This window comes from Ursus arctos, unplaced genomic scaffold (genome assembly GCF_023065955.2).
Source record: "Ursus arctos isolate Adak ecotype North America unplaced genomic scaffold, UrsArc2.0 scaffold_22, whole genome shotgun sequence".
NCBI classification, from domain to species: domain Eukaryota; kingdom Metazoa; phylum Chordata; class Mammalia; order Carnivora; family Ursidae; genus Ursus; species Ursus arctos.
Window position 1 is genome coordinate 45,020,406 of NW_026622897.1, and position 15,479 is coordinate 45,035,884.

General features: G+C 35.9%; 1 protein-coding gene across 13 annotated transcripts in view; it reads left to right on the plus strand.

The window, feature by feature from the left end:
- The window catches only part of DLG2 (discs large MAGUK scaffold protein 2), a 1,327,559-nt gene that overhangs the window by 612,074 nt on the left and 700,006 nt on the right, over nt 1–15,479 (plus strand). Inside the window, exon 1 of one of the 13 annotated variants that reach the window (XM_044390953.3) lies at nt 11,448–12,958. The exons of the other annotated variants lie outside the window; for them this stretch is intronic. Within the exon in view, the coding sequence (XP_044246888.1) occupies nt 12,854–12,958 (105 nt within the window). The 5' untranslated portion in view covers nt 11,448–12,853. Of the gene's footprint in view, nt 1–11,447; nt 12,959–15,479 lie in introns of those variants that run through there. 13 annotated transcript variants of the gene reach the window in all.

Here is a 15,479-nt window from a genome sequence, read left to right on the forward strand (position 1 = left end):
ATCAAACCTATTTTATAGAAAAGGAAACTGAAGCCCAGGGTGTAGAGAAACATGATCAAGGTCATATAATTAAAAAGCAGTCCAACTAGGATTCTAGCCCAGGAATCCTGAGTCCAGATCTTATACCCTAACCATGCTCTCTGCTTGGGTGTAGAGATAAAACAGTATAGGCATTGCTTGCAGAGGAGAAAGTACTTCAACTCCCTGCTGGGCTGCCAGTAAGGAAATTCTAACATCACAAAGCCCAGGAATACAGCTGCTCTCCTCAGTGTCAGCTTTACTTCTGGACAGTGTGCCCTGCCCTCTCAGCCACTTTCTCATGGGCCACCCACGCACTTAGGCCATTCAAAGATATTTGTTTGGGAAAAAAATAGAGTAACTATGCTGTAGGGATCTTGCCTGTCAAACCTTTGGAAAACAGAAATGCAATAATCATACTGAAGATGCAATGATTTTTTTTTTCTGTTTCCGATTGAGATGTTTCTGCTTGGCCATACTTAGGCAGCATGGAAATAAAAACATTTTAATTGGGCATCCTTATAAGTTCTTTCATGTTCTAGTTAGCAGTTCTGCAGTGCCTACATTAAAATCAGATTATCTTCACCTATCATGTGATCACTTCTTTCCAGGCTTTTTACTAGAGTGGACCACAGGGCTAAGAACACCATAAAAGCAAATTCACTCAAGGGAGTTATTGATTTTTTTTCCATCTTACATTCCTATTTCAACATGAAAAGCCCTAATCACCTCCCTCCTATATTTAATATGTTGTGTGTTTTCAAAAGCATCAGTATGCAGCATTATTGGAAGCCACTGTGAGGCCCTGGGCATCTCAGCCCTTGAAATACAGTTAGGTGTATTCTACTGTTGTATAGACTGCAAAGACAAAATGCTTTGGGAAACTTGGAAGGGAGGGAGGGAAAGAAATCTGAGAAGGTAAAAACATGGTAATGGAAATCAAATAATATATGCTGACAAAATGACCTGGGCGTGGAAAAGCCTAAGTTCAAGTCTTGTGTCTACCATTTATTGCTGGAGTGATCCACGTGCCTAACATTTAGCCATTCCGTGTATCTGTTACCTTAGTTTAGAAATGGCGGTGCTAACTGTGCCTGCACACACTCCATGTGGTTTTTGTGATAGTCAAATCCATTCATTTATTCAACAAATGTTCAGTGAGCAGCTATCTCATGCTAGACACTGTGTATACAGGTGATACAATAATAAACAACAGGACTCTTTTCTGTCCATAATGGGGTCATTCAATGAGAAGTCTGCAAAAATCTAAAAGTCACAAAAAAGAGGTTTATAAGCTAGGTTCCGTGAAAAGCTATGACAGGATGCCATGATAGGGTCTAGAGCAGTGGTTCTCAACTAGATAGGATTTCATCCCCCCAGGGGACATTTGGCACTGTCTGGAGATCTATTTGGGTGTTACTACTGGGGGAAGGGAGGGCTACTGGCATCTAGTGAGTAGAGGACAGAGATGCAGCTAAGCCTCCTACATTGCACAGTGGAACTGAAATTTGAAAAATAAGTGGGAGAATTCTGGAGAAGAGGTGGGAGAAGATTTGAGGCAAAGTAATATTTGCATAGGAACTGACATGAGAATGAGCTTCACCATATCTTATGTACTGGAAGCAGGCTTGTGGGGCTGCAGCATAGAGAGGGGAGAAGGGGCTTTTGATGACATTGGTGATGCACAAGGTTAGAGCTGGTCAGGCCCAGGGGTCATGATGAAGTGGATATTGGGGGTTCCTGCAATGAATGCATATGGCTTAACCAACCAACTGGAAGGAGCTGGAATTTACTGAATAAGGAAATGAAAGAGATGCAGGTTTGAGGGGGAGGAAAGAGAATAAGAGCTCAGATTTTGAAGGCAGTAAGTCTGAGATGTCTGTGAGATACTTGGGTGGAGATGACCGGCAGGCAGCAGAATATGCAATTCAGGAGAGCTATCTAGGCTAAGAATATAAATGAGGGAGCCATTGATATACTAATATTTATTTATTTTTTTATATAAGCTCTAGGCCCAACATTGGGCTTGAACTCACTACCCCGAAATCAAGTTGCATGACTGAGCCAGTCAGGAGCCCCTGATGTAGTAGTATATGAGTGAATAGAGAAAGGATAAAAAGTAAAGGGGGAAGAGACTTCCTGGTTGTGAATGTGCTTTATCAGCAAAATGTTCTCTATAAATATAAGGAATTCCTGGCATTATCACCATTAAGTGCAATACTTTTCACATCCATCCATTTGTTTAACAAACCAATGCCAACTCTCATTATATGCTAGGCTGTACGCTAGGGCCTGGGGATAAACAGATTAATAAGAATGATGCCTGCCTTCAAAAAGAGTCAAGAAAACAAGTGGAGGAGTGACATTAAACTCTTAATACTGTCCTATCAATGAGTTCATGTAGCTTTCCTTTTGTCAGGAGAGTCCAGAAGAGAAGAGGCAGGGGCTCTTGAAGGGGAAGAAGATGAGGAAGACAAATTTGATCTGCTTCACAGTTCTATCCAGACTAGCCCTGGCCTTAACCCCGCCCTGAGGGTTAATGTACTGTGCTCTAGTGTTTGGTAGAACTATGTTCAAAGGAGACCTAGTGTACTGTTTGTTCCAGTCAGCTTCTTTGGGATCACTTGCTTTCTCTCCCTTAAAGTACTGGACTTGTGATTCCAAAGCCTCAGCAGAGAGTAGGGAATAGAACTCTATGACAATGACTTGCATCTCTTAAGCACCTTTGAAGTATGACTGACTGACTGATTGAATATATAGCACATTTCTCTACTGTACGAATTTTTATATACCACAGTGCATTTCAGGCCCTCTGGAACCCTACTACATACAGGAAAACTCCATTTGCCCTTTTACTCTGTACAGTCATGTGAGTCTTGCCCCATCAAAAAAGACATGACATTCTCTCTTAAATAGGGGAAAATGGGTCACATGTGAATTTTTGATAATAAGAACTGTGGCCAAATTCACCATATATCTTTGAAAATGCAAAAGAACATGGTAAATATACTAACATAAGTTTTCCAAAGTTTTAGTAAGCTTTTATCTATTTTAGGGCTCATTAGTAATATCGAGCAAACACTGAAAGAGCCCATCATATCCCAGGAACTGTACCGATTGAAACTATAGTTCAGTGGGGAAGACTAGAAGTAAAAAGTGAATGGGGCACCTGGGTGGCTCAGCTAGTTGAGCGTCTGACTCTTGATTTTAGTTCAGGTCATGATCTCATAGTTGTGAGATCAAGCCCTGAAACAGGCTCCACACTGGGCATGAAGCCTGCTTAAGAGTCTCTCTCTCTCCCTCAGCCCCTCTGCCACTCTCTCTTTCTCTCAAATAAATAAATAAATAAATAAATAAAGTGAATAAACAAATATATTTTTTTTATTTTTTCTAGTTTTATTGAGATAATAAATATTATTGAGATAAATATAAATAAATATTGAGATAACATTAATAATAGTGCTTACTGTGTGCCTGGTTCTGCTGTAAAGACTTACAAATATTAACTCATTTAATCCTAAAAGGTAAGTACTGTTATAATCTCCATTTTATAAATGAAAAACTGAAGCAGAGAAACAAGTAACTTGTCCAAGGTAACATAGCTAGTAAGTGGTAAAGCAAGTTACATTAGCCTCTGTGTCTATCTGTAAATTGAGAATAGTGCCTTCATGGGGATGAGAAGGATGCTGCAAGGGAAAGTAATTTTTTTAAGAAGTAAAACAGTACATTTCTATTCTTACAATTTTAATATCAGTTATAATGTCACTGTTACAATGATGTAAGCTCTGAACTTTAAATGTGACAGGGAAGCCAGAAATTTTAAGATGGAGGATCCTACTCTTAAAAGAGCTCACTGTCTTACTAGAGAGATTATCAGCATCATGACATAATGCATAATTCAGAATTACATGGGCTATCTTTGCTAAATTTAAGGTCCTATCTATGAGTGCTTACTTTGAGAGGAAAATGGGATTACTGAGGATTAAAATATATTCACAGATCACTGAATTATAGCTCTGAAAGACACAAGAGATGGTAGAATCAAAGCTTTTCATTTTATAGATGAATAATTGAAGCTTATCAAAGCAAAATAGCCAGACCAAGATCTTACAGCTAATTAGGGTAAGAATCACTCATTTATGGAACATAAGAAATAGGAAGATCGGTAGGAGAAGGAAGGGAAGAATGAAGGAGGGGTAAACAGAAGGGGAATGAACCGTGAGAGACTGTGGACTCTGGGAAACAAACTGAGGGCTTCAGAGGGGAGGGGGGTGGGGGGATGGGCTAGGCCGGTGATGGGTATTAAGGAGGGCACATATTGCATGGAGCACTGGATGTTATACGCAAACAATGAATCATGGAACACTACAACAAAAACTAATGATGTACTGTATGGTGACTAACATAACATAATAAAAAATTATTATAAAATTAAAAAAGAAGAATCATAACTAAGAGTAAGACCCCTGAATATGAAATCTCAGCCCTTTTTTTCTGGTTAAATTCATCCATATATTTTGTTTCCCTTCCTACTAGAAAGTCATTGCTTTCTAATCCTCTCCCCACCTGTGGGAGATGGATCAAACTATAAGTTTGTAACATTAAATTGTGACAGAGCTTGTCACATGGGGTAAAACCCAGAAGAGTGAGACTTTCTGCTGGTTTTTCTAGGAACTTTCAAGGAAATTTTTTTATAATAATATTTTTTTATTATATTATGTTAGTCACCATACAGTACATACCTGGTTTTTGATGTAAGGTTCGATGATTCATTAGTTGAGTATAACACCCAGTGCACCATGCAATACGTGCCCTCCTTACTACCCATCATCAGCCTATCCCATTCCCCCACCCCCCCTCCCCTCTGAAGCCCTCAAGTTGTTTCTCAGGGTCCATAGTCTCTCATGCTTCATTCCTCCTTCTGATTACCCCCCTTTCTTTATCCCTTTCTTCTCCTACTGATCTTCCTAGTTCTTATGTTCCATAGATGAGAGAAACCATATAATTGTCTTTCTCTGCTTGACTTATTTCACTTAGTATTATCTCCTCCAGTACCGTCCATGTTGCAGCAAATGTTGAGAACTCGTTCTTTCTGATAGCTGAGTACTATTCCATTGTATATATGGACCACATCTTCTTAATTCAGTCATCTGTTGAAGGGCATCTCGTCTCCTTCCACGATTTAGCTATTGCGGACAATGCTGCTATGAACATTGGGGTGCATATGGCCCTTCTCTTCACTATGTCTGTATCTTTGGGGTAAACACCCAGTAGTGCAATGGCTGGATCATAGAGTAGCTCAATTGTTAACTTTTTAAGGGACCTCCACACTGTTTTCCAGAGTGGCTGTACCAACTTGCATTCCCACCAACAGTATAAGAGGGATCCCCTTTCTCCACATCCTCTCCAACAATTGTTGTTTTTTGCCTTGTCAATTTTTGCCATTCTAACTGGCATAAGGTGGTATCTCAGTGTGGTTTTGATTTGAATTTCCCTGATGGCTAATGATTTTGAACATTTTTTCATGTGTCTGTTAGCCACTTGTATGTCTTCATTGGAAAAGTGTCTATTCATATCTTCTGCCCATTTTATGATTTGTTTATTTGTTTCTTGTGTATTGAGTTTGAGAAGTTCTTTGTAGATCTTGGATACCAGTCTTTTATCTGTAGTGTCATTTGCAAATATATTCTCCCATTCCATGGGCTGCCTCTTAGTTTTCTTGACTGTTTCCTTGGCTGTGCAGAAGCTTTTTATCTTGATGAAGTCCCACAAGTTCGTTTTATCTTTTGTTTCTGTTGCCTTTGGAGATGTGTCATGAAAAAGGTTGCTGTGGCCGATAAAAAATTTTTTAAAAATAGCTCAATGAGATATAATTAATATCCAATGATCTAAAGATATTTAAGACATACAATTTGATAAGTTTTGACATATGAATCCATCCATTCAAGATAATGAACATATCCATCACCCGCAAAAGTTTCCTCATGCCCCCTTCTCCATCCATCTCCTTCCCCCTGCCTTCCTTACTTCCTCATTCCCAAGTTCCCTTTTCTGTCCCTATCGATTAGTTTGCATTTTCTAGAATCGTATGCAAATGGGATTAAACAATATGCACTCTTTTTGTCTTCTTTGATTCAGCATGATTTTTTTTGAAGTTCATTCATGTGTAGTATGTACCAGTAGTCCGTTCGTTTTCATTCTTCTGCCACAATTTGTTTATCCATTCATCTGTTGATGCTGTTCCGGTGTTCCACTATTGCTAATAAAGCTGCTATAAATATTTGTGTACAAGTCTTTGAATGGACATATGCTTTCATTTCTCTTGGGCAAATACCTAGGAGTAGAGTAGTTTAATCATATGGTAGGTGTATGTTTAACTTAAAACAAAAACAAACAACAACAAAAACCACTGTACTGTTTCCAAAGAGTTTGTTCCATTCACATCCCCACCAGCGATGTATGAGATTTCCAGTCTTCCACGTCTTCACCAACCCTAGGGATAGTCTGTCTTTTTTTTTTTTTTAATATTAGCCATTCTAGTAGGAGTATAGTGGCATCTCATTGTAGTTTTAGTTTTTATTTGTTTACTAAATAATGATGTCAGTCATCTTTTTACATGCTTATTCAATGCATATATATTTTCATTGGTGAAGTGTCTGTTAAAATGTTTTGCTTATTTTTAATTGGATTGTTTCTTTCCTTATTTTTGAGTTTTGAGAGTTCTTTATGTATTTTAGAAACAAATCGTTTATTAGATATATGGTCTGTAAGGTTTGCCTCCATTCTGTGGCTTGTCTTTTCCTTGTCTTACCAGTGCTTTTCAAAGAATGGAAATTCTTAAATTTGATGATGTCCAGTTTATCAGTTTGTTCTTTTATGGTTGTGCTTTTATTATTGTATCTAACCTAAAGTCACACAGATTTTCTTTTTTTAGTTTAATTTAGGTTTTACATATAGGTCTATAATCATTTGAGTTAATTTTTAAAGATAAGCTAATTTGAGTTAATTTTAAAAGTTTGCTATTTTGCAGATAGATATCCAATTGTTCCAACATCATTCGTTGAAAAGATGACCTTTTCCCTATTGAATTCTCTTTGCACTTTTGTTGAAAATCAGTTGTCTGTAGATGTGTGGGTCAATTCCTGCAGTCTCTATTCTATTCATTGGTATATTTATTTATCTTTATGCCAATGCCACATTGCTTTGATTACCTTAACTGTATAATAAGACTAGAAAACAGGTAGTAGTTTTTCTCAAATCATATTTTTCTGTCTTAAAGTTGTTTTGTCTATTCTCTATTCTTTGAATTCTATATAATTTTTGAATCAGCTTGGCAGTTTCTCCAGAATGAACAAATAATCAAACTTACAAATAACATTGCTGAGTTTTTCATTGGGATTACATTGCATTGAATCTATAAATTGATTTTCAGAATATGATATCTTAACAGTATTGAGTATTCTTACCCAAAAACATGGCACATCTCTCCATTTATAAGTCCTTAATTTCTCTCAGGAAAGGTTTGTATTGTTCAGTGTACATGGTTTGCACATGTTATATATAGTTTATCCCTAAGTATTTTATATTTTTAATCTTATAAATGGTATTGGTTTTCATTTCAACTTGCATTTACTTATTGCCAATATAGAGAAATACAATTGATCTTTATATATTTATCTTGTATTCTGAAATCTTGCTGAAGTCATTCATAAATGCCAAAGTTTGTTTTAGATTCCAGGAGATTTTATACATAGACAATTATGCCATTGGAAAGAAACACACTTTTATTTCTCCCTTTCCAATGTTTATTTATTGACCTGTGCACTGTCTGAACCTTGCAGATAATGCTGAATAGAAGTAAGAAAAGACATCCCTATCTTGTCCTGAGAGGTTTTTGTTGTTGTTGTTGTTGTTGTTGTTGTTGTTGTTTTTGTTTGTTTTTTTAAGTCAGGAATGGATATTGAATTTTGTATAATGTTGTTTCTTGCCCCGACTGAGATGATTATATGGTTGTTTGTGTTAAAAAAAATAATATCATGGATTGTATTGGATTGTTTTCAAAGGTTAAACCTACTTGGTCATGACACATGCCCTTTTATATGTTGCCAGATTCGATTCACTAAAATTTTGTTTAGAATTTTTGCATATATAAATATAAATATATATATTTGCTTTGCTGGTAATATCTTCACCTGGTTTGGAACAGGGTAATCTGTCCCCCCCAAAACAAGTTGGAATGTATTCTTTCCTCTTCAGTTCTCTGAAAGAGTCTGTACATTATTATTTCTTCCTTAAACACTTGGTAGAATTCATCAGTGAAGGCATCTGGGCCTGGAGTTTCTTGGTGATAGGTTTTTAATTACAAATTCATTATCTTTAATAGATATATGGAATAACTATTTATGTTACTGACCTTTCTAGAGTGAACACCGGTAATATATATCTTTCAGGGAATTTATCCATTTCATCTAAGGTGTGAAATTTGTTGGCATAAAGTTGTTTGTGGGATTTTCTTATTGACCCTTTCATAGCTGTAAGACCTGTAGTGATGCTACTACCTCTCTCATTCATGATTTGATAATTTATTTTTTCTCTCTCTTACCCCTCATTAGTCTTGCAAGAGCATTATCAATTTTATTGATATTATCAAAGAACTAGCTGTTAGTTTTATTGATTTTCTTTACTTTCTCTTCTGATCCTTTTTACTTCTTTTCTTTTGCTTCGTGTGTGTGTGTGTGTGTGTGTGTGTGTGTTGTTTGCTATATTTTTTCTAGTTGTAAAAAGTGCAAGCTGAGATAATTAATTTGAGATCTTTTTTTCTTTTAAATGTAGGTGTTCAGTGCCCTATATCTTCCCTTAATTTTGTCTTCAAGGGTATCAAACAAATTTTGATATGTTGTGGTTTTATTTTCATTCAGTTCAAAATACATACTGATTTCTTTTTTTAAAATTTTTTCTTTAGCCAGTGAGTTATTTAAAAGTGTTTTACTTAGTTTCCAAATATTTTAGGACTTTCCAGAGATTGTTTTACTTTGATTTCTAATATAATTTCACTGTGGTCAGAGAATATACTTTCTTTGACCCAACTCCCTTTAAATTTATCGAAATTTGACTATGCTCTAGAATATGTTCTGTATTGGTAGATGTTCCATGAGCACTTGGAAAATATGCATATTTTGCTGTTGTTGGGTGAAGTGTTCTGTAAAGGTACATTAGCTCAAGTTGATAGATGGTTTTATAAAGATCTTCTATATCCTTACAGATTTCTGTCTTCTTACTCTTTAATTACTTAGGGTTTTAAAATCTCCAGCTATAATTATAGGTGTCTCTGTTTCTCCTTGTCACTTTGGTCTCTCCAGAAAACCATCTCTAGCTCCTCAACGTAGCAAGTTCGTTGGGTTTCATCTGGATCCCCTGCAATGTGGCTGGCTATTCAAGTTTGTAAATGGGGCAGTCACAGGACTTACTTTGTTTGTTTCCTATCTCTCAGAGTTCACTGTTCTTTGTTGGCTGATATCCATATTTGAAATTCGGTGTTTCATATATTTTGTTCCATTTTTGGTTGTTTCAGACTGGGGTGTAAATCCAAGCCCTGTTACTCCATTTTTACTGGAAGTAGAATTGTCATGAAGTTGTATTTTAACCAACCACCAACAGAAAGCATTCAAATGCGGGCTTGTCTTGGCATGGTAATACCACCATACAAAAGTACTTTTAGACATTCTAAGGCCTGTAGTCTAATTTAGAACATGGCAATATACTTAGATATAATGGACATATGGCTTAGTTACTGTGTTTAACAGAAAAATGGTAGCCATTACCTATCAGGCATTGTGCTAATAGGATGAAAATATGTACAATCTACTTTGTGGGCAGGGGCAAATGCACATTGAAGAGCAGTTGAAAATAAACATATTGATATATATTTGAAATATATTTATCTTTTCATTCTTTGTTTCCAGCACAGCACTGAGCATATAGTAGAGCTCAATAAATGTTTGTTAATATGAGCCAAGTTGAGCTATGTCAAATATTTGATCAGGTAAGATTCATGGTGTACTCCACTCGAAAGTTGAAAGTAATAGATCACAGAACTTACAACAGTGATTGATCATGAGTATAAAACATGTTATATGTGCTTAATAAAAACTAACTCATTAAATAAGTAATATGACCTAAATAATCAAGCCATCGAAAGCCTCCAAAAATATACCATTGTACCTACTTAAAAAGTGGGGAATAAATATACGGAATTTACCACCTCATGAAGTTTAAGAAGAGTTTCACTGAATTTATACTCGTCAATACTCTAAAAATTGGTTAGAGCTAATATTGGTTAGCATTATGAATAGGAAGCTACTGGGTTTGCATTTAAGAGTAGATTTGGCTTCAGGATAAATCTTACTATTAAGCTTTCTTACTGTCATGTTCCTTCCAAGCCAACCAGTAATGGACTCTAATTTCCCACTCTGCTTTTGTTCTACTTTTCCTTCCTCAAGAACGTCCCCTATCTCTGCATGTCCAAAATTTACCCTAACTTCAAGCTCTAGTGAAGTGCTAAATCTTCCATGAGGCTGCCCTAGTTTCCCCAATGGATGCATTTTTTTTCTTTTTCATTGTTTTGTGAATAGTTTGTGCTACCTCTTTTATGGCACTAACCCTTTTTTATCTTGACTTTTTGTTATTTGTGCCATATATCATCCCTTCAATTAGACTTTAAGTTCCTTAAAGACAGATTCAACATTTGAAATATTCATTTGTCCATAGTACAATCAAAAAGTATAGCACACAAGAGATGCTTAATATGTTTATTGGATCAATGAATGAATGAATGATTCTAAGGTCATTTTTTTATGTAGAATTCCTACATGTAGACTGCAGGTTATCTACCCTTTTTCTAAAGAGTAAGGAAAGGAGGATCTTTTAGGACATGCTGCTTAAATGAAAGAATGAAGGGACCTGACATACAAGAGGTAGAAGAAGTACAAGGTAGGACAGAAGATCCAGCTGGGGGCTGAAATTATGGTGAATATTGGCTCAAGGGATTCAGAAAAGATTGGCTGGAATTTTGTAGGATAAGTTACAAGATAACTTTTTATTTTCCTGTTGTTTGCTAAGACATACAGAACATTTACTAGTAAAGGAATATTCTCTGGAAGTTGTAGGCTGGCTGGTCGACAGTGCATGAGGAAGAAGCATGTGCCTGGGGCAGATGGGAGAGTCTAAGGGCAGGAATGAAGGCAGAGGAGGGACTGTGGGTGTGAGCTGAACAGAAGAACATAATGAATGAGCAAAAGAGAAGGTTGGTTGAATTGATATTGAAAAACAAACTAATGGCAATAGCCTTATGGTGTGTACTCCTGAGATATTAAGGGAAAATAATCTTCCTACAAATTAGCCCAGGTAGAAAATTTGGAAGACCAATTCTGCTTCTAATTCCTTCAATAAAAATTGTAAAATAATTGAGAAAAAAACCCTCAGCCTTTGCGATTTTCATACCACAAGGTCATTATCATGAACTATTCTGCCATTGCCAAGACATAAATGCAGAAAAACTAGGTAACCCAAATCATGCAGCTCTTCTAAAAATAATACAGCAAAAATTCTTCATTTATGTCATTAAACTGTTTCCTATAACTTGTACCTTGTTTTGTACTCCTTAGATTTTCTAGGTCAATTAAAAGCACAACTTAATTTTTTATATTATGTATTGCCCTCAGTTTACCCCTTACCTCTCCTTGTGGGCTGTGTAACTAGCTCTGAGTATAGATTCCTTTGGAACTTCTGAATGCTCAGCACCTTCTTTCAAGATGCATTACCTCCAACTCAACAATCCTACAGACTATAGGGGTCTAGTAGAGCCTCACTTTACTTTATGGGCTCCTGTTTTAGGTGAAGAAACATTCAGAATATGTCACTATATTCTGTTATCCAAATTTTATTTAGTGCTTTATACTAGCCTTTTGTTGTTAAAGTGTAACCAATTTCTCTGGAATTAACTTGTTCCAATTCTGTGCAGACCACTCTCTGGTCCCAAGACTATTTAAAGGCTCAATTCCCCTGACATTAATTATGAGAATTCTACTTAGAATGACAAATAAATGTGACTTTTCTCTAACATGTAAACCAACAGAAAGGTCTTCTAATGGCTTTTAAATTTTAAGATAAATAATTGGCTGCACTTGATACTAGGAACCTTCTGTCTAGTCTTTAGGGATACTTCCAGATACACAATTCTGTAGTTAATAAAGGCAGTAATACTCCATAGATGAAAATGTCATGTCCAGATCTTAACTAAAGTGAAAAGAGACTTGGACATATTAAGCAACACTCTGAGAATGAATGTATATAATTGGATTTCTCACACAGCAGACGAGTGTAGACACCTGCATATGTACATATATGTGTGTAGGTAACCCACTCCCATCAATTTTAATACTTTCCACAAGCTACTCAAATTCTACCTTCATGGCCTGCCATCCAAATCTTCTGGTAGAAATATTTTTTCACATCTCTTTCCCTCCTACTTCTTTCCCCCCACACACTTATGGTATGTGCAGTTTCGCCAGACCCGTGTGAAGACAGGGGAACATTGATGGGATTGCTTTTCACAAGTGTGGGAACGAAAATCCTTCCCAATGAAAACATCTGTCTCTGTTCGAGTCATGCCCAGTTATCCCCCAAAAGAAATGTTCTGATTAACTTTTTTTTTAAGTCTTAAGATAGCAGTTTGTGTAGCAGATCTAATTAAGAAGTTTATGTAACAGATCTGCAGGGTTTTTTCCTTCTTCGACTGGGTTCTTTGAGCTCAGTTTGAGTGTTACTAGCTTTCGCTATGCAACGGCCAAGTGCTTCCCGGGCTGAAAATTATCAGCTTTTGTGGGATACTATTGCTTCCTTAAAACAATGTGAACAAGCTATGCAACATGCATTCATTCCGGTAAGGAAAATTTCCTTTTATTCTCCTAAAGATTTTTTTTTCTTTTTCTTTTTCTTTTTCTTTTTCCTTTTATAGATGTAGATACATGGCATGTAATACATGTATTTAAAGACGTGGTATCTTCTCTGTAGCTCTTGTTTGGGATAAATATATCTCTGTCTTTCTCGGTATGAAGTCTGAATTTTTAATATGGCCAGACATTGATCAATGAGAAAGAGTAAACAGTGGTGCAAGCCAACTCATCCCCCATTTAGAAAGTAGTTTCTAAATGTAACATGTACTAAAGAAAGGGAACATGATTGATGTTTCTCATATTAATATTTGATACAACTTACAGTACATATTTCTTGGCTGATTCCCCCACAACTCCTTAGAATGGCTTGAATATCTTTTGCAGTAGGTATGATACATAAATCAAGAATCCAAAAGTTAGTTCTTATTTTGGTTGCTTATCCAAGTAAAATCCACCATAAAATCTTTCTTGAAAAGCGTGACTATTCCTTTAGTAAAGCAATGATGCACTATTTAGAAATTTGTAAATATAGCTGGTAGAAATATATGGATATATAAAATGAATTAATAAATCGGTGTCATTGTGTTATATATTGCAGAAATAATGTTTGTGCTTATAATTATTTAACCAGAGGAACTAGGCTAGCTACATCAGACAGGCTGAGATGAGGTAAATGGGACTTGGAAAAAGAGTTTTGAAATATTTAATTCTTCTGTTTTGAAGGATTAAGAGTAGAGGAATTAAGAAATAAGGAGCACTCTCAACAATTAGTCTGCTAAAATTTATTTGGAATCTCTCAAGAAAAACATTATTTCTGACATAGAAACTCAAGAGACATACCTCTATCTGTAGTAGGACTAAATCTTCTTTGAAGTTCAAGTTATTTTCAACTGACCCAAGTTAGGTGCGATTATATTTTTTTCTGTAACTTGAAAATCACCTAAGTGTTTCAAAGGCTGTGCTGCATCTAAAGTTCTTCTCATGGAGTACTATTTTCTAGTTGGATCTCTGTAAATTGATCTTGATTGTTAAAGACATAAAACATAATTTTTGCAAGGAATTTAAAAACTAATGGTGAAAAGCTCTCTAAATCACATTAAGTTATAATGATTCTACATTGAACTGGAATCTGATGTGTATAGTTTGCTTCTCCTGTCTTTATTAAACTGTTCTTCCTTGGCTTCATCAAGGAGAGTATGATACTCTTTGTGAAGCTAATATCACCTTATTGTGGAGCTTTCTCTAGCCAAGCAATTATTTTCTCCCTTTTAGGTTCCTTGCATGCACCTCCAATTTATCACCTAACATATTTTATTAAAGTGTTTTCTTCTCTCTTATATTGTAATTTCTTGGAGTGAAAGAGAAAAGGAAAGTAAGTTGAAGGAAGAAACTAACACTTATGTGTTTGTTTTCTTATTTTCCTGTCTTGAACTCCCTAAATAGAGGATGCATCTATCCTCAGGGTCTAGCACAGTGCCTAGCATAACAAGGGTGCTTGGTGAGCACTTGAGAAATGAAATCAAATAACAAATCTCCAAATCTAGCATTTCCAGTTAATACATAGCAGTTTTCGTCAACAGCTTTGTCTATACTGACCTCATAAAATTATTTCTATGATGTATTAAGCATATTGAGGAAATGACAAAGAGTATTGATTTAATCAATTACTCCTTTAAAATAAAACTGGTTTCTCTTTTAAAAAAAATACTGGAAATGAATAATGTGTGGGAAATGTAAACATATATTATGTAGCTCTCTTAGGAAACCTGACCTGAAAACTTCACAAACAGGTAAATGCTGTTCATGCATCTCCTGTAAGTGTGTACTTCTAGCACATCATTACAATGCAGAGCTACCTACATGGTCTGGACCATGTCTTGCACACACAATGAGCTATAGAACACAAAGAGTTTTTCAGTCAGTGCACTTCAGGGAACTAATAATAAACCTGACATAAAATCTCAAGTCAGAATACAATCAACCCTAGAGAATCTTCCCATACAGCCTGAAGTTTATCTTGGCGAAAGGAAACTTAAAGCAGCTGATACCTGGAGAATGTAATTGTCCCAAACAGTCTACACAAACAGGGAAGCCCATCCATGAAGTCTTTCAATGCTCCAGTATTTGATTTCATATAACAGATCATGCCTTGTAATGATGAGGCAGACATCAAATCTGGAATCTCAAGCAGATTCATCTACTCAACCCAAAATCCCTGAGTATAGAACAGAAACTCAGAATTTCCCATATCTTTAGCTTAAGTGCCAGCCAATGTAAGTTGTGAATATTTATTAGATGGATGAAGGATAAAAAGCTCTCTCTTGAGTCCTGTAAATTGGTTCCATCATTGGAACCAATGTGTGTAAGCACATCTTTCTAGACATTTAGTATCTTTGGAGTCCAGGCAAATCAAAGGTTTTGCTATTTTATTATTGAAGTGAATGGATATGCTTGTAAAAACAGTCCCATAATTAGTCAGTCTTTTCATAGAGATTGACCTGTATTTCT